At 56.1% G+C, this 23,422-nt stretch overlaps 1 protein-coding gene across 5 annotated transcripts in view; it reads left to right on the forward strand.

The window, feature by feature from the left end:
- The first annotated feature begins 7,885 nt into the window (after positions 1-7,885).
- Cep72 (centrosomal protein 72) overlaps positions 7,886-23,422 on the forward strand; it is a 57,601-nt gene continuing 42,064 nt past the window's right edge. For 4 of the 5 annotated variants that reach the window (XR_007109071.1, XM_047555313.1, XM_047555314.1 and 1 more), the window contains exons 1-4: positions 7,886-7,978; positions 10,236-10,363; positions 13,322-13,514; positions 22,887-22,995. Coding sequence is in view for 4 of the 5 variants with exons in the window: in XM_047555313.1 (XP_047411269.1) it covers positions 7,900-7,978; positions 10,236-10,363; positions 13,322-13,514; positions 22,887-22,995 (509 nt within the window). In the remaining variant the exon portion in view is untranslated. The remainder of the gene's footprint in view (positions 7,979-10,235; positions 10,364-13,321; positions 13,515-22,886; positions 22,996-23,422) is intronic. The other variant, XM_047555316.1, reaches the window with a different exon arrangement.

Consider the following 23,422-nt stretch of genomic DNA (forward strand, 5'->3'; position numbering starts at 1 on the left):
GGCGCCTGGGGTCCCCTGGGTGAGGAGCGCAGGGGAGTGCTGGATGGCTGCACTCTCAAAGCAGGCACAGCGGCCCACACGTGCTGACCCCTCGGGATGCAGAGCCATCCCCTCGCTCCAAAGAAGCAGGACCACCGTGCCTTGAAACACAGTAGGTGGACGAGGGCCGGAGGCTTGAGCCAGGCACTCTCCGCTCTCTGAGGAGCGCGAGAAGCGGCGAGAGGAGTAGGCATTGAAGCCACCATGTGATGCCACCGAGCTCAGGGGACAGAAGAAAGCAAGGCGGCAGGGCCGGCGAGGAGCCCAGGGACTGGGCCACACTGCAGGTGGCCCGCAAAGGACGCAGCGCATGCAAAGAAGCCGGACACCACTCTCAAGGCAGAGGGCCCTGGCCACGCTGTCCAGCCATCCCTGCCTGGACGCTTGTCCTGGAACACTGGTCTTGCAGAAGAATCTGAACACCGTGCAGAGCAGCTCCACCTCAAGCATAAGAGGAGCAACTTGCAGGAGTCCAATCAACATTCACACAAAATAACTCAGCCTGCGAGTGTAGACGATAGTCGTGGCCTACCAAAAACGGGTAACACCTGCTTTTGAATTTCAGCGATGTGTCTGTTCTGCCTTCGAATCCCCCTCCAAATCCCTATTTTTTCTTCCAATCCCTGTGGCTGTTCTATTCAGTGGCATTAAACTAGCCACTTGGCATATTAAATAGCTGATAGAATATTTCTTTTCTTTAAAATCAACCCTAAAACTAAATTGGTTTGGTATTGAGCTGGTCTGTGTCAAGGTGGAGAGAGACCAGTGAAAGATTAGGTAAGGAAACGGATCTGACAGAGACCAGCAAGAAGAGATAAATGGCAGAGAGGGCTAGAACAATCCTTGTTGGGCATTCTGGTTGGTGCAGGGCTCCCTCCTGGCCCACCAGCTCTTCCTCTGCTGGAATGTTCCACAGGGTTGGAGTGGACAGACCCATCCTCCCTTAGCTCCAGCCTGTCTGTCTCACCCTGTGTCCTTGACTAACAGCAGTGTGGGAACCAGGGCTCTTGCTGTGTCATTGGCCCCTGCTTAAGGCCTCCGTGTCTGGCACGGAGAGCAGGACCCGGAGCCGGGGCACCCAGTGGGTGTTCGCCAAGTGAGAGGACACAGCCCTTCCGCAGTGAGCGAGCTGCGGAGTACTGGCCTCGTGCCCTCGTGCCTTACCACGGGCCCAGGAAGCTGCAGAGATAGTAGCAGGAGCAAGTCCAGCCCAGGGCCAAAGGTCAAGGCTGCAGTCAGGACACTAGAGCTGGAGGAGAGGGGCGGGGAGAGGGCATGGGCAGGAGGGAGCCTGGACCGAGGAGCCAGCCGCAGGGCCTCCTTGTTCTGGCAGGTTCCTCCTGGCCCAGGTCTTGCTGTGCATCCCACCTTGGAATTCCAAGAAAGGGTTGGCAGATTAAAGCTGGTCTCCAAACACCCCTTGACGTTGGTGGAGCTCAGGTGTGTGCGCCTGGCTCCACCCCGGGCAGGTGCGGCCTCAGGACTTCAAAGGTCCTGAGGAAAGGGAGGCTAGGAACCGCAGATGGTGAGGCAGCCCATTGTTTCACGTCCCTGGAAATCAATTGGACTCAAGGGAAAACATTTATTTAAGGAGCAGAAATGTGTGGCTAATTGGTTTTTAAAATGATATTGCTTCCTGTGCCTGAGAAAAAGCCGTTTGCAGGAATTCAGTCATTTGAGGTTAAATAAGTACAGAAAAGAGCAGAGCCTTCCCTTGGGGGCAAGACAGCTCCAGGAGGAGGAGGAAACAGGGTGGGCCAGCAGAGGGGGGAGCTGCTGGAGTGGGAAGGGGCCTGCTCAGAATCGGGCAGGTCATCGGCCTGGGGGTCTCCGTTGACCCCATAAAGTGGGCTCCAGAGGGTGGGGTCCTCCTGGCTCTCGACTGAGATGACACCCACCACCTGGGAAAGGACACGCTCAAGTGTCTGCAGGCCTGCTGTCCCTTGGCCTGTCCAGTGCACAGGCTCTGGACCCCACAGGGTGAGCAGGTTCAGTGCCCCTTGGAATGACAACTGCCCAACCCTGGGTCAGCCTGGAGGCTCTGGGGTGGAGTGGAGGGAAATGCTGTTGGGCCAGCAGGCAGGAGTATGGGGGCTGGCACCCCTGCCTGGGCGCACGCTGGGCTGTGGCAGCGCTTGAGAGGCAAAGGGCAGCAGGACTTTGAAGCCATCTGTCCGTCCTCACAGGCAGGCCTGGGGCTCCGGTGCAGGTGGTGCACAGGCCAGAGCCCCACAGAACTGCAGCCCTTGCAAGCCAAACTGCCTCCACTGGCACCCCTGGAGCTTCGAGGGGACAACTGCCCTCCACTCTCCATCAACAGTCTCCTGAGCTGGAGGGCTTGCTGGGGTCCCTGTGAAGCCCAAACGTGGGAAGGCTGTGAGATCAGTATGGGGTCTCCTGTCTCAGACCAAACAAAAATAGGTTCCGAAAGCTGGAGGTCATGGGAAAGGAGGCCTCGTGTCTGTGCCTGACACCGAGGGGCACAGGAGCCCTGGCAGAAGCACAGCCCTGCACAGAAAGCCCTTTTGTGGGAGCATCTGCCTGTAGCCGTTGGTCTGTCCAGCAGGGGTCGATGCCCACTCTTGCTCCTGGTCCAGGATGCCCTCAACACTGGACAAAACCAGAGCCTGTGAAAGGATGACCTTGCCCACACTGGCCTCTCATCTGATGCCCGCTGAACATTGGCACGGGATGGCTCCAACAGGGAGCGGCATCCCACAGGGCAGGGCCCATGTTGGGATCCCCAGGGCCAGGCCAGCTGTTCTGGTGAAGGCGCTGGGTGTGACCAGCTGGGCTGGGGCTACTGACCAGAGGCTCCTGGGGGGCAGAGAGCCTGGTGTTGCAGGATCAGATGGGTGAACTCCTGCCTGAATGAGGCCTCAGGCTTTCCCAAGCCTGGCCACTCCTGGGCACTCCCTGCCTGGTCCAGGGACCCTGAGCCCAGGCTCTCTGGTGCTTTGGAGGGGAGAGTGAGTTGCACTGGGCAGAGGCCCCTATTCTCAGCAGGGCCCGGAACTCTGCAGAGGATGCCTGGCTCCACCTGAGGCTGGGCCCTGTCCTGTGCCTCTCCAGTGGCGGAGGCCAATGGGGGATGGATGTTCTTCCCATTTCACAGAAACGAGGCTTTAGCTCCTTCCCATGTGGAGATTCTCGTGTCCTAGGGAAGTGGTCATGGCCTCTCATTTCAGGGTGGCCTGTTGGACAGTATTTCTGTGGAGGGGGGACACTTTTAAGGAGATTTATCTGAAAGACAACTTCACCCGGGGGTCAGGGTAAGGAAGGGAAGTGGGTGCGTTTGCCCTCCAGTCTGTGTTGCTCTCTCAGGCCGCCCCCTGCTGACCCACGGCAGGTCATCCCTGGGGAGACCCGGCTGAGGAAGGCGGCAGGGCAGAGGGTGAGCCAGCACTCACTGTGCTGCCAGAGGAGGGCCCAGTGACTCCAGCTTTCCCGGACTGTGACTGTCCTTGGCCACGGGCACGGGGGGAGGCCGAGGTATTCTCCACCTTGAACACAAACTTCTCTCTGAGTGACAACTGTCTCCAGGTTCTGTTCTGATTCAATTTCAACCACCAGTCTGATGACACCTGCAGTTTGAGGCTCAGCTTGGGGACCCTGGCTGGGTGCGTGGGAGCCTCCATGGAAGAAGGTTCTAGAAGGCTTGGTGAGGCACCAGCTGGGGGAAGCAGCACTCAGGGAAGCCCCTCTCACTCATGTCCAGCACCCATCTCAGCGTGGTGGATGGTGGAGCCCTGCTTGAAAGGCCAAGGCCTTTGTCAGCTCAGTAAAGCCTGCGGGCCTGGGTGTCTGCAGTGACTGCCAGTTCTGTCTCACCTCCGATAACACCAGGTTCAGGGGGCTTGGGTCCTTCCAGTTGCAGGGCGGAGCGCCCCTTCCCAGGGAGAGAGAGGAGCAGCGTGCAGGGCTGGGGTCTGCCCTGCCTTTCTGACACCCACAGCTCCAGGCAGGATGCCAGCAAGTGGCTGCCAAAGAGCAGCCCCCTTTCTCTCTGTATCCCCCAAGCCCCAGGGAATTACTCAGGGCAGCTCAGAGATATGGACAAAGAAATGAAATGGAAACAGAACCCTGGAAATGGAGCCCCTGGGATGCCAGAAACATCCAGAACTTTCTACGGCAGGTGCTGTGGCGAGGCCACCCGGGCAGAGGGTTGAGTGGAGCAGCTGAGTCCAGCCCTGAGTCACCCGTCTCACCCAGCGGCTGTGTGCCCTGAGCACTCCACTCAGCAAGCGCGGATCTGCCAGATGCTGGACCCACAGGGCTTATTGGGAAGGGTAACTGCAGCCACAGAGTCTAGCACCAGGCAAAAGCTGATACCGCACTGAAGTCAGCAGTAAATGAACCCAGAAAGTCTTTGAAAGCCTGTGTGTGAAAGCACAGCCCAGTGCAGCAGGTTCGGTGGGAGGCTTTGGGTCACAAGGACTCTGACCGCATCACTGGGTCAATCCAGGATGGCTGCAGGGACAACCGGGCCGTGAGGCCTAGTTGGAGGAAGCAGGTCCCTGGGGCATGCCCTGGAAGGGCTCACCTTCTCCTGGGCTCCTTCCTCTTTCTTTCTGTTTCCTGGTTGCCATGAGCTGAGATTTTCTCCTCCATGCCCTTTCACCATGATGTTTCTGCCTTGCAGTCAGCCAACCATGGAGTGAATCCTCTGAGACTGAGCCAAAATGAATTTTTCCTTCTCTAAATTGTTCTTGTCAGGCACTTGGTCATAGTGACGAAAGGAAGCCTAGCACACCTGTGAACAAATCAAATCAAATCAGACACACAGGGATGCATGGGTGAACCAAGCCTGCACCAAGAGACTCCGGCCCGTGAGCTTCTCAGACACAGTAGACCACGGGATGGGGCAACCCCCTCACGGAGACCCACAAAAGGAGGGTCACCCAGGAAGTGGTAAGTGGCACACCGCAACCTGTCGTCTTCTCAGACCATCCCGTGAACCGATCTGGAGGTCAACTTGCAAGGAACTCTGACTCTGTCCACCGCTTCAGCTCAGCTCCAGCTCCCTGCTTGACATGACACACTGGGAGATCGCCTGTGCTCTGTACCCTGGCACAGAGTAAGCTCTGCCTGTTCCTCCTCTTACCTGACCACCAGCCACGTCTGCCTTTGCTCGCTCTCAGTTCTGCCTCTTTAAAACCTGTGGCCACTGGTAATCCTTTCTGAGCCTTCCGTAACCCAGAAAGCACTGTGTAAAGTGTGATGCGTGACTTGAGCGTTACGGACACTTGTAATTAAGACTGAAATGGAATAAAAGGACTTGGGATGGCCGGCTTGAGGCTACCAGGTGGACCATGAGCGTTGATGAGTGTTGGCGAATCAGTGCTGGTGACAGCGATGCAGCCTGTGAACCTGTCAGTCAATACAGCCGGACACGTGGGAAGACACAGACGTGTCCCGTCCCCGTTGATAGCCTGGGACACTGAATGAGAGTCAGGCCCTCCAGAGGTGGTGGAGGCAAAATGCCCAGCACTTCCTGCCTCCTGGAGCTCAAGGTGAGCTGGGCCTGTCCCTCAGGCCTGCCTTGGACTGGCCACGTGGCCCACCTGTACAGCATCCTCTCTTGCCAGCCCACTCTAAGGATGCTCGCTGGTGGAGTCCTGCTGCTGTGGTGTGTTGTCTCAGGTGAGGTGAGTCTGGACCTCAAGGCTCTTGTCTCGGGAGAACTATTCTGATGCTGGTCCCTGAGGGGTCCCTGGGTCCTCACTCAGCAGAAAGGCCACACTGTGGACCTCAGCTGGGCCCAGCTCCCAAACGGAGGGAGCCTCTGGCCTGTAGCCAGCATTCTTCCTGCAAAGGGGGCCCTCAGGCCTAGGTGGGATGCTATGAGCTGAGGGGCCCGGGGCAGTCCCCGGATGAAGCCTGGCTGGGCAGCCCACCCCACCTCCACTCACACATCAGTTGCTTGCTCTGGGCTCTCAGGGCCCCAACTCCAGGATGCAATGCTGCCACTCTCTGGGCAGTATGCCAGGTAGCACTTTAAGATGTTCTCCAGCCAGAGGCCTGCAGTGAGGAAGTGGAGGCAGCGACGTCCAGAACCAGAAGGTGACTTACAGAAGCTTGGGTTTGGTTCAGGATTCACAGATGGTGTTTAATGAATGATATTAAGAAAGTCAGAAGCAGGTATATGTATGACTATGTTCAGCACAGTCTTGTTGAAAAACATGCACAGACTGTCGTGAACACAAGATCTCTGCAGGATGCAGATTGGATCTCCTTCCTCCTCCACAAAGATGATGCAATACTTCACTTGCAGAACACAGTATTTCCAAAGTTTCTGTCTGCACTTCTGCTATAGTAGAAAACCTAGCTCCACAGTGCCATCCCACTGAGGTCCCCCTGCGGCTCTGGCTTTGTGGGGCCTGAGCAAGAGGAATGAGCATGTTTAGAGTCTGGCTCAGGCCCTGTGGTGCTGCTTCTGGTACCAGTGGAGAGGCCCCTTGCTTGCCTTGCTTGCTTCTGAGAAGCTAGAGTCTCTGATAGCTGCATCCAGGTCTCCTACAGCACAAAAGTCCACTCAGTGACACCAGGACAATGAGGGGCTTAGAACCCAGCTGCCCTGAATCCCCTGGATTTTCTGGCCTTGTCAGAGACAGAAAACATGTGCAGTTCTGCTCCTTGGCTGTCCCTGGCTGGAGTTCAGGCACAGCGAGGAGTCCTATGAGTGCCCACGTCCTTAGGAAGACAGGCCATCCTCACTGGGGCCTCCCATGCTGGATGGGGCCATATCTGGCTGGAAGCTCTGCTCTCCTCACCCAGAAAATCTGTGCAGACACCCTGTGACACCCTCTATAAACACTGCTACTTAAGTGTCCTTGTGTGCCACCCTGCAATGCCCTTTGTACACACCCCTGCCCACGCCACCTGCACAACCTCTCTGCACACACTTCTGGCACCTATGATGCATACCCCTGCACATCCTCTGCACACCCCCTGCGCCACTCTCACCCTCCCTGTGCACCACCTGTGCCCACACTGTGTGTGCCCTCTGTGTACCACTTGGGCCCACTCTGCACACCCCACATGGCCACTTTGCATACATGCCCTGCACCCACTTTGTACACAACCCTCTGTGTGCATGCCTTGCACACACCTCCAGCACACATTCCCTACCTACCACTGTGTGTTTACCCTCCTCTGTGTTCTACCATTCAGCTGTCACCAATAGGCCAGTTGAATCTGCACCTCCAGACACCAGGAGAAGGTCATCCCTGGCAGGTGAGCCCCTGTGACACAGTGGACCTTCTGACCAGAATGGGGTCTTCCTCCTAAACAGCCCAACTCTGTCATTTTTTCTGGGGGGATGCAAAAGGTCAAACCTCTGCCTGCGGCCAGGCCAGCAAAGGAACAGATGATTCCTGATATTTCTAGAACAGAAAGACAACCAGAGGAGGACAGCTCAGATCCCATCTCCGGGGCTCTGAAGCAGAATCGCATGCACCCTATATGGACAAGGCTGGGGCGGTGGAGGGTAGCGGGGACTTGGGGTCGCGGAGGTAAGGGGCGCAGTTGGGAAAGATGGGGAGCCCTAGGGAAGGGATTCAGGGGTGAGGAGCAGCGAGGACCCCAGTGGAGGTTGGGGTTCCCGGGGTTGCAGGTCACACGCTGGGGTGCCGAGCAGGGATTACCGTCACCCTACCCGCCCTGTTGACTCCAGTCCCTGGCCCACGTCTTGGGCCCAGCCCAGGCCCCAAGCGCTAGCCTGCCCCGCCCCCGCGCGACCTCGCTCCGCCCAGGCCCCGCCCCCGCTCCAGGCCCCGCCCCTCGGTCCCAGCCCCGCCCCCGCGAGTTCTGGTCCCGCCCCACTGCGCAGGCGCGGCGCGCGCAGTTGAATTTGAAACCATGGCGCCGGCGGTGAGGCTGGTGCTGTCTGAGGAGAAGGTCCGAGAGTGCAGCGGCCTGGGGCCTCACCGCGACCTGGGTGCGCCGCGGGCAGGCGGGCGGGCGCCGGGGCTCTCCGCAGGCGGCCCGACGGTTCCTCCGCGGCGCGACGCCGCGACCATCCCAACGGTCGCCGCCGAGGCCGGGCGGGGGCGGGGCGGTGTGTCCGGTGTGCGTCCGGCGGGTGCATTGTGGGTGGGGTATGGGTGCAGCGGGTGCATTGTGGGTGTAGTGTGTCCGGTGTGGGCCCAGCGGGTGCATTGTGGGTGGGGTATGGGTGCAGCGGGTGCATTGTGGGTGTAGTGTGTCCGGTGTGGGCCCAGCGGGTGCATTGTGGGTGGGGTATGGGTGCAGCGGGTGCATTGTGGGTGTAGTGTGTCTGGTGTGGGCCCAGTGGGTGCATTGTGGGTGGGGTATGGGGGCATTGTAGGTGTAGTGTGCCAGGTGTGGGTGCAGAGGGTGCATTGTGGGTGTAGTGTGTCAGGTATGGGTCCAGCGGGTGCAGCATGGGTGGGGTGTGGTTGCAGTGGGTGAACTGTGGGTCTGGTGTGTCCAGTATGTGTCCAGTGGGTGCATTGTGGGTGGGGTATAGGTGCAGCGGGTGCATTGTGGGTGCAGTGTGTCCGGTGTGGGCCCAGCGGGTGCAGCGTGGGTGGGGTATGGGTGCAGCGGGTGCAGTGTGTCAGGTGTGGGTGCAGAGGGTGCCTTGTGGGTGCAGTGTGCCAGGTGTGGGTCCAGTGGGTGCAGTGTGCCAGGTGTGAGTCCAGTGGGTGCAGTGTGCCAGGTGTGGGTGCAGAGGGTGCCTTGTGGGTGCAGTGTGCCAGGTGTGGGTCCAGTGGGTGCAGTGTGGGTCTGCTGTGTGTAAGGTGTGGGTCCAGTGGGTGCAGTGCATCAGGTGTGGGTGCAGAGGATGCATTGTGGGTGCAGTGCGTCAGGTGTGGGTGCAGAGGGTGCCTTGTGGGTGCAGTGTGCCAGGTGTGGGTCTAGTGGGTGCAGTGCGTCAGGTGTGGGTGCAGAGGATGCATTGTGGGTGCAGTGTGTCAGGTGTGGGTCCAGTGGGAGCAGTGTGGGTCCAGTGTGTTGGGTGTGGGTCCAGCGGGTGCCTTGTGGGTGCAGTGTGTCTAGTGTGGGCCTAGCAGGTGCAGGGTGGGCGCAGTGTGGGTGCAGTGTGGGTCCTGTGGGTGCAGTGTGGGTCTGCTGTGTGTAAGGTGTGGGTCCATCGGGTGCAGTGTGGGTCTGCTGTGTGTAAGGTGTGGGTCCCGTGGGTGCAGTGTGTCAGGTGTGGGTCCGGTCTGGATCCGGTGGCTGCCACTGGCCAGGGAGCAGGCCTGGGCCCTGGCAGTGCTGCGTGGGGATCAGGACGCCCTCTCCCTGGGTTGCACCTGCTGCTGGGTTGCTGAGGACTGCATGCCTAGTCAGCAGGGATGAGGTGCTTTTGTGTTCTTGTTTTAGTTTGGGACTGAGGTCAGGGCCTCTTTTGAGGAACCCTGGGACCAGGGTTGGTAACTGTCCTTGAAGTGACTATCAGATTAGGAGGGTCCTATATTTCACCTTAAGAAAATGTGGACAATACAGAAATACCTAAAGAGAATAAAGGGATTGTTTTAACACAGTGCATAAATATGTTAGCGTTTTATGCCTTTCCTTTCAATCTTTTTGTGTATTATTAAAGAAAAATATTGTTGGGTGATGCTGTTGAAGAACAGTATGGAATACTATTCAGGACCTTTTGGACAGGCACAGGGTGTTTTGCAGTGGTATTTTGCAAGGGTATTTTTCACTGGGGAAAGATTGGGTTCAACTCTGAATACAGTGTAGGCAAGTGAGAATCTATGACCAAGGAGCAGGCTGGGCATCAGTGGATGGGGAATTTCTAAGAAGAAACAGGAGGGACAAAGGGGTTTTGAAGGTGGGCCAGGCCACAGACCTCAGCTGGGAATGGTGGAGGGTGGGTTCTTGCTAATATGACTGACAGGACTCTGGGCTATCCATGGATCCTGCAAGGACATGTACACACGGGCCTAGGTGCGGTTTAGGAGCCAAACTGAAGCTTGGACAGGCAGAGAGTCTTTGTTACTCCCCACTGTATTTATTTTATTTTGAGACAGGGTCTCTCTGAGTTGCCCGGACTGACCTGGAAGTTGCCGTCCTTCTGCCTTAACCTCCTGAGTAGCTGGGATCATAGACATGCCAGCTAGCTGCTGGATTTCTAAAAACCAGGAGTGTGGACATTTATTATAATGATATATTCTTTTCAATTAGAAAAGGGTTAAAATCTCTTAACTTTCTGCCCTTAGCTGAGCTTCGGTCACTGTCTATCCCTGGAACATACCAAGAGAAGATCACTCATCTAGGAAACTCTCTGATGCGTCTGACAGTCCTGAAGTCTTTGGATCTCTCACGCAACTCCTTGGTTAGTCTAGAGGTGAGTCAAGATTCTTTCTTAAAAGAAAACGTATTGCTGTCAGCACCAGTGGAGAGCAGTGTGTGTCCTGACCGTGCCCATCATACCTGTAAACCATATACCTAGAGTTCAGCACACTTAAACTGAGGTGAGCAAGATTTCTTACACTTCACTTTATATCCTTAAAATGCTTAGAAGGCCACCGACCATCTCCAAAGATGGATCATTGTTTCAGTCAGTTTTTTTGTTGCTGTGACCTGACAAAAACAATTTAAGGAGGAGACGTTTATTTGGGGGCTCACAGTTTCAGAGGTCCACAGAAGGCGACTCCATTTCTCGGGGCTCAGGGTGAGGCAGAACATCATGGCAAAGGGTGTAATGGAGGAAAGAGGGTTAGGACATGGCCAGCAGAAGCAGAGAGAGCAACTCCACTTGCCAGGGACGAGACATACCCCAAAGACACACCCAAATGTCCACCTCCTCCAGCCACACCACACCTACCTTCAGTTACCACTCAGTTAATCCCCATCTGGGAATTAATGCACTGATTAGATTAAGGCTCTCAAAACACAATTGTTTCACTTATAAATTTCTAGCGTTTCACGCATGAGCTTTCGGGGATGCCTACTGTCTAAATCACAGCATCTTTACAGGGAGTGAGGAGGGAGTCCAGGGGCACGTGTGGGTGCCTGCCCCTCTCTACCCCTTACCACTCTTGTTTTTCTTTACTTTGTGCACTTCACATCTGCGCGTAGGGCCTGACTTTGTTCTCTGACCCTACTGGGCAGACCTTGGGCTCCAGGTTCCTGTCAGCATGATCAGCAGGGACTAAGAAATTGCCCATGACAGACCTCTACAGAGAGAACTAGAGAACACTAAAGAAAGGAATTGAAGAAGACCTTAGAAGATGGACAGAGCTCCCAGGCTCCTGGATAGGATTAATATTGTCAAAACGGCCATTCTACCAAAAGCACTATACAGATTTAATGCAATTCTTATTAAAATTCTAATGACATTTTTTCATGGAAATGGAAAAAGCAGTCATGAAATTTATTTGGAAAAATGGGAGGCCTGGAATAGCCAAAGCAATCCTTAGTGAGAAAAGTGAAGCAGGAGGCGTCACAATACCAGACCTCAAACTATACTTCAGAGCTACAGTAATAAAAACAGCATGGTATTGGCACCAAATCAGACACATAGACGAGTGGAACAGAATAGAAGACACAGAGACAAACCCACATAAACAGTTTTCTCATACTAGACAAAGGCTCCATAAACATACATTGAAGAAAAAACAGCCTCTTCAACAAATGGTGCAGGGAAAACTGGAAATACATATGTTGCAGAATGGAATTGAATCCCTGTCTCTCACCCTGCACAAAACTCAAAGTGGATCAAGGACCTAGGCTTTAGGCCAGAGACCCTACATTTACTTGAGGAAAATGTAGGCCCAACTTTCCATCATGTCAGTGTTGGACCTGACTTTCTTAACAAGACTCCTAAAGCACAAGAGGTAAAATCAAGAATCAGTAAATGGGATGGTATCGAACTAAAAAGCTTGGCAAAGGAAACAATAACATGAAGAGAGAGCCTATAGAATGTGAGAAAATCTTTGCTACCTGCCTCTCAGAGCACTAATCTCCAGGATATATAAAGAACTCAAAAAACTTAACACCAAAAAAACAAATAACCCAATCAATAAATGGGTGAAAAAACTGAAAAGACACTTCACAGAAGGAGAAATATGATTGGTCAACAAATATATGAAAGAATGTTCAACATTTCTAGCAACTAGAGAAATGAATACAAGTAACCATAAATGTTGGCAAGGATGTGGGGATAAAGGTACACTTGTACATTGCTAGTGGGACTGCAAATTGGTGCAGCCACTCTGGAAAGCAGCATGGAGATTCCTCAGAAAACTTGGAATGGAACCACTATTTGACCCAGTTATCCTACTCAGCATATACTCAAAGGACTTAAAATCAGCATACTATAGTGACACAGCCACATCAATGTTCATAGTAGCTCAATTTACAATAGCTAAGCAGTGGAACCAACCTTAGATAAATGGATGAAGAAAACGTGGTCTGTATACTCAATGGAGTATTACTCAGCCATAAAAAAGAATGACTTTATAACTTTTGCTAGTAAATGAGTGGATCTGGAGACTATCGTGCTAAGTGAAATAAGCCAATCCCAAAAAAACCAAAGGCTGAATGTACTCTCTGGTATGTGGAAGCTAACATACAACAAATGGTGGAAAGAATAGGAGTTCAGTGGATTAGACAAAAGGGAATGAAGGGAAAGGAGAGGTAATGGGAATAGGAAAGACAGTAGAATGAATTAGACTCACTTTCCTATGTCCTTATAAGAATACACCACCTGTGAAACTCCACATCATGTAACCGCTAAAATGGAATCCTAATTAGAATAAGTTACATTCCATGTGTGTCTAATCCCTCTGAATGCACTCTACTGTCACGTACGTCTAAAAAGAACAGGTTAAAAAGTCACCCAGACGGTATGGTGGGGAGGACATGTGAACCTGCTCTTGGTTCAATTCAGAGAGGGGAGTCTTGCCCTGAAAGACACACAAGACATTACATGGTACTTTTAGAGACCACATCTGACCCAGGGCTTCAGAGCCTGGCTCAGCTCAGGCTGTGCCCAGTCCTGGCTCATCTCCTGACCTCCCAGGCCTCAGTTTCCTAATCTGTAGATGGGGCCGCAAAGAATCCTGACGCTGCTGGGTTGTGAGAGTAACTGAAATGCCCCTTACTCAGGACATGCCGAGCACCTGGGAGGCCCGGCTGTGCTTGTGCGGGTGGGACTGGCAGGCGTGAGTGCCCTCCCTCCAAGAAGGCCACGGGCTCCTACTCTTCCTGCCTGGGCGTGTCCGCTCTTGGCCCACCCCTGCCCCTGGTCTGCTGCTGTGAGTGCTTTCCAGGGCGTAAAGGTCGCGCTCTCTGTTCGCAGGGCATCCAGTACCTGGTCTCCCTGGAGAGTCTCAACCTCTACTACAACTGCATCTCCTCCCTGGCAGAGGTGTTCCGGCTGCACTCCCTCGCGGAGCTGCAGGACCTGGACCTCCGGCTGAACCCCGTCGTGAAGAACGAGTCTGACTACCGCCTGTTTGTGGTGCACATGCTCCCCAGGCTGCGGCAGCTGGGTAGGCCTGGGCCTGGGGCCGCGGCGCCACCTCACGGCGCGGGGCGCCACCTCACGGTGCCGGGGCAGTCTCTGCTCTTGGGCGCCTCCTGCTGTTGACTTTCTACACCGATGGCCTGAGTCCTGCAGACCTTGGCTCAGCTGGGCCAGTGTCCTGACAGGGTGGGTGTGGAGGCGGGGTGCCTGGGAAGGGCCCAGGGCCCGGCCTTGGTGCGTGCTGGCCATGGCCGGCGCCCCCTTCCTGGCGGAGTTTCCGCGGGAGCTGCCTGTCAGCACCTGTGTCAGTGCAGGCTGACGTGGTGGTGCTCTGGTGAGAGTGAGAGTGCGCCACAGGCCCGCTCTTGCCAGAAACCCACCTGCCGTGCCCCTCAGTCAGACCTGCTCTCTCCGGCCTTCCGAGAGACCACGGAGCAGCCCCAGGCCTGGCTGGTTCCGTTCCGGAAGGAGCTGCCCCGGACAGTGAGGGGAAGGGGAGTGGGGTGACTCTAGTGTTGACGAAGAGACGCGCCATCTTCACATTGGGAGAGGCCTCCAGACGCAGCCAGCGTGTCCTTGCAGGCAGAGTCATGGCAGGGGTCTCAGGACAGGGCTGAGCCCTGGCTGCATGGGGCTGCAGGAGGCCCTGGCGCGGGGTGTGCAGAAGCTGGCAGGGCGGCCGTGGGGCTGGGGGAGGACACAGGGGGTCCAGAGGGTGTGGTCTGTGGAGAGGGCGCTGTGTCCTGTGGGGGACGGTCCCGCGCGTTCCCCGCTGTGCGGCATGGGTTTGCACCGGCAGGTGCAGGGGTAGAGCTGCTTGTCCCACGAGTGTGTGAGGCACTGTGGGGGAGGCAAAGTGGAGGCAGCCTGGGGACCAGAGAGGGGCAGACGCCTCTGACATGGCTCCTGGGCACCACCTTCAAAACATGTTTTTCTGCTTAAAACTATGTTCCACGATGACTTATTTGTTATTTCTTACCGTTTCTGTAATTTTCGAGGTGTTCCAAGAGTAAATGCTCTCGGGGAGGAAGCTTAGGACCTTAGCCTGTTGAAACACTGCTCCTGGGACAAGATCAGTGGAAGCTCCCATGCTGGGACGCTCCTCATGCTGGCGGAGGGAGCCAGGAGCTCTGCAGGGGCCTCAAAGTCAGCCTTGGGCACGGAGTCTGTCCCTGGGGAACTTAGGGTACAGACCCTCGCCACAAACTCACAAATCAAAGTGCTCTTCAGTGTTCCAGGGATCTCCTGTAACAACATACAGTGTGTGTGGGTCTACCCAGCACCTGTGTCCTGTGTAGGACAGGGAGTGTGTCCTCCTGCTGTGTGTGTGTGTGTGAGTCTACCCAGCACCTGTGTCCTGTGTAGGACAGGGAGTGTGTCCTCCTGCTGTGTGTGTGTGTGTGTGTGAGTCTACCCAGCACCTGTGTCCTGTGTAGGACAGGGAGTGTGTCCTCCTGCTGTGTGTGTGAGTGTGTGAGTCTACCCAGCACCTGTGTCCTGTGTAGGACAGGGAGTGTGTCCTCCTGCTGTGTGTGTGTGTGTGAGTCTACCCAGCACCTGTGTCCTGTGTAGGACAGGGAGTGTGTCCTCCTGCTGTGTGTGTGTGTGTGTGTGTGAGTCTACCCAGCACCTGTGTCCTGTGTAGGACAGGGAGTGTGTCCTCCTGCTGTGTGTGTGTGTGTGAGTCTACCCAGCACCTGTGTCCTGTGTAGGACAGGGAGTGTGTCCTCCTGCTGTGTGTGTGTGTGTGTGTGTGTGAGTCTACCCAGCACCTGTGTCCTGTGTAGGACAGGGAGTGTGTCCTCCTGCTGTGTGTGTGTGTGTGTGTGTGAGTCTACCCAGCACCTGTGTCCTGTGTAGGACAGGGAGTGTGTCCTCCTGCTGTGTGTGTGTGTGTGTGAGTCTACCCAGCACCTGTGTCCTGTGTAGGACAGGGAGTGTGTCCTCCTGCTGTGTGTGTGTGTGTGTGTGAGTCTACCCAGCACCTGTGTCCAGTGTAGGACAGGCAGTGTGTCCTCCTGCTGTGTGTGTGTGAGTGTGTGAGTCTACCCAGCACCTGCGTCCTGTGTAGGACAGGGAGTGTGTCCTCCTGCTGTGTGTGTGTGTGTGGGTCTACCCAGCACCTGTGTCCTGTGTAGGACAGGGAGTGTGTCCTCCTGCTGTGTGTGTATGTGTGTGTGTGTGTGGGTCTACCCAGCACCTGTGTCCTGTGTAGGACAGGGAGTGTGTCCTCCTGCTGTGTGTGTGTGTGTGTGTGAGTCTACCCAGCACCTGTGTCCTGTGTAGGACAGGGAGTGTGTCCTCCTGCTGTGTGTGTGAGTGTGTGAGTCTACCCAGCACCTGTGTCCTGTGTAGGACAGGGAGTGTGTCCTCCTGCTGTGTGTGTGTGTGTGAGTCTACCCAGCACCTGTGTCCTGTGTAGGACAGGGAGTGTGTCCTCCTGCTGTGTGTGTGTGTGTGTGTGTGAGTCTACCCAGCACCTGTGTCCTGTGTAGGACAGGGAGTGTGTCCTCCTGCTGTGTGTGTGTGTGTGTGTGTGTGTCTACCCAGCACCTGTGTCCTGTGTAGGACAGGGAGTGTGTCCTCCTGCTGTGTGTGTGTGTGTGTGAGTCTACCCAGCACCTGTGTCCTGTGTAGGACAGGGAGTGTGTCCTCCTGCTGTGTGTGTATGTGTGTGTGAGTCTACCCAGCACCTGTGTCCTGTGTAGGACAGGCAGTGTGTCCTCCTGCTGTGTGTGTGTGTGTGTGTGAGTCTACCCAGCACCTGTGTCCTGTGTAGGACAGGGAGTGTGTCCTCCTGCTGTGTGTGTGTGTGTGTGTGTCAGTCTACCCAGCACCTGTGTCCTGTGTAGGACAGGGAGTGTGTCCTCCTGCTGTGTGTGTGTGTGTGTGTGAGTCTACCCAGCACCTGTGTCCTGTGTAGGACAGGGAGTGTGTCCTCCTGCTGTGTGTGTGTGTGTGTGAGTCTACCCAGCACCTGTGTCCTGTGTAGGACAGGGAGTGTGTCCTCCTGCTGTGTGTGTGTGTGTGTGTGTGAGTCTACCCAGCACCTGTGTCCTCTGTAGGACAGGCAGTGTGTCCTCCTGCTGTGTGTGTGTGAGTGTGTGAGTCTACCCAGCACCTGCGTCCTGTGTAGGACAGGGAGTGTGTCCTCCTGCTGTGTGTGTGTGTGTGAGTCTACCCAGCACCTGTGTCCTGTGTAGGACAGGGAGTGTGTCCTCCTGCTGTGTGTGTGTGTGAGTCTACCCAGCACCTGTGTCCTGTGTAGGACAGGGAGTGTGTCCCCCTGCTGTGTGTGTGTGTGTGGGTCTACCCAGCACCTGTGTCCTGTGTAGGACAGGGAGTGTGTCCTCCTGCTGTGTGTGTGTGTGTGAGTCTACCCAGCACCTGTGTCCTGTGTAGGACAGGGAGTGTGTCCTCCTGCTGTGTGTGTGTGTGTGAGTCTACCCAGCACCTGTGTCCTGTGTAGGACAGGGAGTGTGTCCCCCTGCTGTGTGTGTGTGTGTGAGTCTACCCAGCACCTGTGTCCTGTGTAGGACAGGGAGTGTGTCCTCCTGCTGTGTGTGTGTGTGTGTGTGAGTCTACCCAGCACCTGTGTCCTGTGTAGGACAGGGAGTGTGTCCTCCTGCTGTGTGTGTGTGTGTGTGTGAGTCTACCCAGCACCTGTGTCCTGTGTAGGACAGGGAGTGTGTCCTCCTGCTGTGTGTGTGTGTGTGTGTGAGTCTACCCAGCACCTGTGTCCTGTGTAGGACAGGGAGTGTGTCCCCCTGCAGTGTGTGTGTGTGTGGGTCTACCCAGCACCTGTGTCCTGTGTAGGACAGGGAGTGTGTCCTCCTGCTGTGTGTGTGTGTGTGAGTCTACCCAGCACCTGTGTCCTGTGTAGGACAGGGAGTGTGTCCTCCTGCTGTGTGTGTGTGTGTGTGTGAGTCTACCCAGCACCTGTGTCCTGTGTAGGACAGGGAGTGTGTCCTCCTGCTGTGTGTGTGTGTGGGGGTCTACCCAGCACCTGTGTCCTGTGTAGGACAGGGAGTGTGTCCTCCTGCTGTGTGTGTGTGTGTGTGTGAGTCTACCCAGCACCTGTGTCCTGTGTAGGACAGGGAGTGTGTCCTCCTGCTGTGTGTGTGTGTGTGTGGGTCTACCCAGCACCTGTGTCCTGTGTAGGACAGGGAGTGTGTCCTCCTGCTGTGTGTGTGTGTGTGTGTGTGAGTCTACCCAGCACCTGTGTCCTGTGTAGGACAGGGAGTGTGTCCTCCTGCTGTGTGTGTGTGTGTGTGTGTGTGTCTACCCAGCACCTGTGTCCTGTGTAGGACAGGGAGTGTGTCCCCCTGCTGTGTGTGTGTGTGTGTGTGAGTCTACCCAGCACCTGTGTCCTGTGTAGGACAGGCACTGTGTCCTCCTGCTGTGTGTGTGTGTGTGAGTCTACCCAGCACCTGTGTCCTGTGTAGGACAGGGAGTGTGTCCTCCTGCTGTGTGTGTGTGTGTGTGTGAGTCTACCCAGCACCTGTGTCCTGTGTAGGACAGGGAGTGTGTCCTCCTGCTGTGTGTGTGTGTGTGTGTGTGAGTCTACCCAGCACCTGTGTCCTGTGTAGGACAGGGAGTGTGTCCTCCTGCTGTGTGTGTGTGTGTGTGTGAGTCTACCCAGCACCTGTGTCCTGTGTAGGACAGGGAGTGTGTCCTCCTGCTGTGTGTGTGTGTGTGTGTGTGAGTCTACCCAGCACCTGTGTCCTGTGTAGGACAGGGAGTGTGTCCTCATGCTGTGTGTGTGTGTGTGTGTGTGTGTCTACCCAGCACCTGTGTCCTGTGTAGGACAGGGAGTGTGTCCTCCTGCTGTGTGTGTGTGTGTGAGTCTACCCAGCACCTGTGTCCTGTGTAGGACAGGCAGTGTGTCCTCCTGCTGTGTGTGTGTGTGTGTGTGTGTGAGTCTACCCAGCACCTGTGTCCTGTGTAGGACAGGGAGTGTGTCCTCCTGCTGTGTGTGTGTGTGTGTGTGAGTCTACCCAGCACCTGTGTCCTGTGTAGGACAGGGAGTGTGTCCTCCTGCTGTGTGTGTGTGTTTGTGTGAGTCTACCCATCACCTTTGTCCTGTGTAGGACAGGGAGTGTGTCCTCCTGCTGTGTGTGTGTGTGTGTGTGAGTCTACCCAGCACCTGTGTCCTGTGTAGGACAGGCAGTGTGTCCTCCTGCTGTGTGTGTGTGAGTGTGTGAGTCTACCCAGCACCTGCGTCCTGTGTAGGACAGGGAGTGTGTCCTCCTGCTGTGTGTGTGTGTGTGAGTCTACCCAGCACCTGTGTCCTGTGTAGGACAGGGAGTGTGTCCTTCTGCTGTGTGTGTATGTGTGTGTGTGTGTGGGTCTACCCAGCACCTGTGTCCTGTGTAGGACAGGGAGTGTGTCCTCCTGCTGTGTGTGTATGTGTGTGTGTGTGGGGGTCTACCCAGCACCTGTGTCCTGTGTAGGACAGGGAGTGTGTCCTCCTGCTGTGTGTGTGTGTGTGTGAGTCTACCCAGCACATGTGTCCTGTGTAGGACAGGGAGTGTGTCCTCCTGCTGTGTGTGTATGTGTGTGTGTGTGTGGGTCTACCCAGCACCTGTGTCCTGTGTAGGACAGGGAGTGTGTCCTCCTGCTGTGTGTGTATGTGTGTGTGTGTGTGGGTCTACCCAGCACCTGTGTCCTGTGTAGGACAGGGAGTGTGTCCTCCTGCTGTGTGTGTGTGTGTGTGTGAGTCTACCCAGCACCTGTGTCCTGTGTAGGACAGGGAGTGTGTCCTCCTGCTGTGTGTGTGTGTGTGTGTGAGTCTACCCAGCACCTGTGTCCTGTGTAGGACAGGGAGTGTGTCCTCCTGCTGTGTTTGTGTGTGTGAGTCTACCCAGCACCTGTGTCCTGTGTAGGACAGGGAGTGTGTCCCCCTGCTGTGTGTGTGTGTGTGGGTCTACCCAGCACCTGTGTCCTGTGTAGGACAGGGAGTGTGTCCTCCTGCTGTGTGTGTGTGTGTGTGAGTCTACCCAGCACCTGTGTCCTGTGTAGGACAGGGAGTGTGTCCTCCTGCTGTGTGTGTGTGTGTGAGTCTACCCAGCACCTGTGTCCTGTGTAGGACAGGGAGTGTGTCCTCCTGCTGTGTGTGTGTGTGTAAGTCTACCCAGCACCTGTGTCCTGTGTAGGACAGGGAGTGTGTCCTCCTGCTGTGTGTGTGTGTGTGTGAGTCTACCCAGCACCTGTGTCCTGTGTAGGACAGGGAGTGTGTCCCCCTGCTGTGTGTGTGTGTGTGGGTCTACCCAGCACCTGTGTCCTGTGTAGGACAGGGAGTGTGTCCTCCTGCTGTGTGTGTGTGTGTGAGTCTACCCAGCACCTGTGTCCTGTGTAGGACAGGGAGTGTGTCCTCCTGCTGTGTGTGTGTGTGTGTGTGTGAGTCTACCCAGCACCTGTGTCCTGTGTAGGACAGGGAGTGTGTCCTCCTGCTGTGTGTGTGTGTGTGTGAGTCTACCCAGCACCTGTGTCCTGTGTAGGACAGGGAGTGTGTCCTCCTGCTGTGTGTGTGTGTGTGTGTGAGTCTACCCAGCACCTGTGTCCTGTGTAGGACAGGGAGTGTGTCCTCCTGCTCTGTGTGTGTGTGTGTGTGTGAGTCTACCCAGCACCTGTGTCCTGTGTAGGACAGGGAGTGTGTCCTCCTGCTGTGTGTGTGTGTGTGTGTGTGAGTCTACCCAGCACCTGTGTCCTGTGTAGGACAGGGAGTGTGTCCTCCTGCTGTGTGTGTGTGTGTGTGTGAGTCTACCCAGCACCTGTGTCCTGTGTAGGACAGGGAGTGTGTCCTCCTGCTGTGTGTGTGTGTGTGTGAGTCTACCCAGCACCTGTGTCCTGTGTAGGACAGGGAGTGTGTCCTCCTGCTGTGTGTGTGTGTGTGGGTCTACCCAGCACCTGTGTCCTGTGTAGGACAGGGAGTGTGTCCTCCTGCTGTGTGTGTATGTGTGTGTGTGTGTGGGTCTACCCAGCACCTGTGTCCTGTGTAGGACAGGGAGTGTGTCCCCCTGCTGTGTGTGAGTGTGTGTGTGAGTCTACCCAGCACCTGTGTCCTGTGTAGGACAGGGAGTGTGTCCTCCTGCTGTGTGTGTGTGTGTGAGTCTACCCAGCTCCTGTGTCCTGTGTAGGACAGGGAGTGTGTCCCCCTGCTGTGTATGTATGTGTGTGTGTGTTAGTCTACCCAGCACCTGTGTCCTGTGTAGGACAGGGAGTGTGTCCTCCTGCTGTGTTTGTGTGTGTGTGAGTCTACCCAGCACCTGTGTCCTGTGTAGGACAGGGAGTGTGTCCTCCTGCTGTGTGTGTGTGTGTGTGTGTGAGTCTACCCAGCACCTGTTTCCTGTGTAGGACAGGGAGTGTGTCCTCCTGCTGTGTGTGTGTGTGTGAGTCTACCCAGCACCTGTGTCCTGTGTAGGACAGGGAGTGTGTCCTCCTGCTGTGTGTGTGTGTGTGTGTGAGTCTACCCAGCACCTGTGTCCTGTGTAGGACAGGGAGTGTGTCCTCCTGCTGTGTGTGTGTGTGTGTGTGAGTCTACCCAGCACCTGTGTCCTGTGTAGGACAGGGAGTGTGTCCTCCTGCTGTGTGTGTGTGTGTGTGAGTCTACCCAGCACCTGTGTCCTGTGTAGGACAGGGAGTGTGTCCTCCTGCTGTGTGTGTGTGTGTGTGTGTGTCTACCCAGCACCTGTGTCCTGTGTAGGACAGGGAGTGTGTCCTCCTGCTGTGTGTGTGTGTGTGAGTCTACCCAGCACCTGTGTCCTGTGTAGGACAGGGAGTGTGTCCTCCTGCTGTGTGTGTGTGTGTGTGTGAGTCTACCCAGCACCTGTGTCCTGTGTAGGACAGGCAGTGTGTCCTCCTGCTGTGTGTGTGTGTGTGTGTGTGTGAGTCTACCCAGCACCTGTGTCCTGTGTAGGACAGGGAGTGTGTCCTCCTGCTGTGTGTGTGTGTGTGTGTGAGTCTACCCAGCACCTGTGTCCTGTGTAGGACAGGGAGTGTGTCCTCCTGCTGTGTGTGTGTGAGTGTGTGTGTGAGTCTACCCAGCACCTGTGTCCTGTGTAGGACAGGCAGTGTGTCCTCCTGCTGTGTGTGTGTGTGTGTGTGAGTCTACCCAGCACCTGTGTCCTGTATAGGACAGTCAGTGTGTCCTCCTGCTGTGTGTGTGTGTGTGAGTCTACCCAGCACCTGTGTCCTGTGTAGGACAGGGAGTGTGTCCTCCTGCTGTGTGTGTGTGTGTGAGTCTACCCAGCACCTGTGTCCTGTGTAGGACAGAGAGTGTGTCCTTCTGCTGTGTGTGTGTGTGTGTGAGTCTACCCAGCACCTGTGTCCTGTGTAGGACAGGGAGTGTGTCCTCCTGCTGTGTGTGTGTGAGTGAGTGTGTGAGTCTACCCAGCACCTGTGTCCTGTGTAGGACAGGGAGTGTGTCCTCCTGCTGTGTGTGTGTGTGTGTGTTTGAGTCTACCCAGCACCTGTGTCCTGTGTAGGACAGGGAGTGTGTCCCCCTGCTGTGTGTGTGTGTGTGTGTGAGTCTACCCAGCACCTGTGTCCTGTGTAGGACAGGGAGTGTGTCCTCCTGCTGTGTGTGTGTGTGTGAGTCTACCCAGCACCTGTGTCCTGTGTAGGACAGGGAGTGTGTCCTCCTGCTGTGTGTGTGTGTGTGAGTCTACCCAGCACCTGTGTCCTGTGTAGGACAGGGAGTGTGTCCTCCTGCTGTGTGTGTGTGTGTGTGTGAGTCTACCCAGCACCTGTGTCCTGTGTAGGACAGGGAGTGTGTCCCCCTGCTGTGTGTGTGTGTGTGTGTGAGTCTACCCAGCACCTGTGTCCTGTGTAGGACAGGGAGTGTGTCCTCCTGCTGTGTGTGTGTGTGTGTGTGTGAGTCTACCCAGCACCTGTGTCCTGTGTAGGACAGGGAGTGTGTCCTCCTGCTGTGTGTGTGTGTGTGAGTCTACCCAGCACCTGTGTCCTGTGTAGGACAGGGAGTGTGTCCCCCTGCTGTGTGTGTGTGTGTGTGTGAGTCTACCCAGCACCTGTGTCCTGTGTAGGACAGGGAGTGTGTCCTCCTGCTGTGTGAGTGTGTGTGTGAGTCTACCCAGCACCTGTGTCCTGTGTAGGACAGTCAGTGTGTCCTCCTGCTGTGTGTGTGTGTGTGTGTGGGTCTACCCAGCACCTGTGTCCTGTGTAGGAAAGGCAGTGTCCTGCTCTGTCCATGCTGTGCACAGTGCCCCGTCCCCTGGGCTCTGAGCTGGACCTTTGGCCTGTCGCTGCAGCAGCATCCCTGGGGCGCCGGGCTGGCGAGGGCTCAGGAACCTTCCTGTGCACATGTATCCAGTGATGGGCGTCTTGACTCTGGCCGTCATGAGCTTCCGTCCTCTACAGTCTCTGGAACTCTCTCTAGATGACCGTCCTGTCAGAGAGAGTGAGCGGAAGGCTTCCCGGCTGCATTTTGCTTCAGAGGACTCGCTGGACTCGAAGGAAGGCTGCCCCGCTGCCTTACCGGTTGGAAGGTATGGGCAGAGGGTTGGGGCGCCCGAGCGCTTCTCAGCTTGGGGCTGGACGCCCACTGGGTCACAGGCGTGCGGGGCGGGCTGCTGCACGTACTCTGTGCACGGCTGTGGGCGGTGGTTCAGGCTCCTTGAGCCCTCGTCCCTTTGCACTGCGGGTGGGAGGCCGCGGCTGTGGGCCGTGTGTCAGCGAGGGAGTGTCCAGCAGGCGCCCGCCGCGGCCACGTCTGCAGGCTCGGCCTCCTCTTCAGAATGCCCCGTCCTGACCGCTCCTCAGAGGCGTCCCTGCCCCTTCCTGTTGCCAGCCAGCCCTGCGGTGTGGACGGCTGCCCGTGTGCCGGGCGTGGCTCGGGTGGAGCGCGGGCCTGGTCTCTCCCTGCCCTTTCCCTCTGTCTTTGCTCTGTGTGCTCCTGTGAGAGCAGCAGCCCTT

This window comes from Sciurus carolinensis, chromosome 6 (assembly GCF_902686445.1).
Source record: "Sciurus carolinensis chromosome 6, mSciCar1.2, whole genome shotgun sequence".
Taxonomy (NCBI): Eukaryota; Metazoa; Chordata; class Mammalia; order Rodentia; family Sciuridae; genus Sciurus; species Sciurus carolinensis.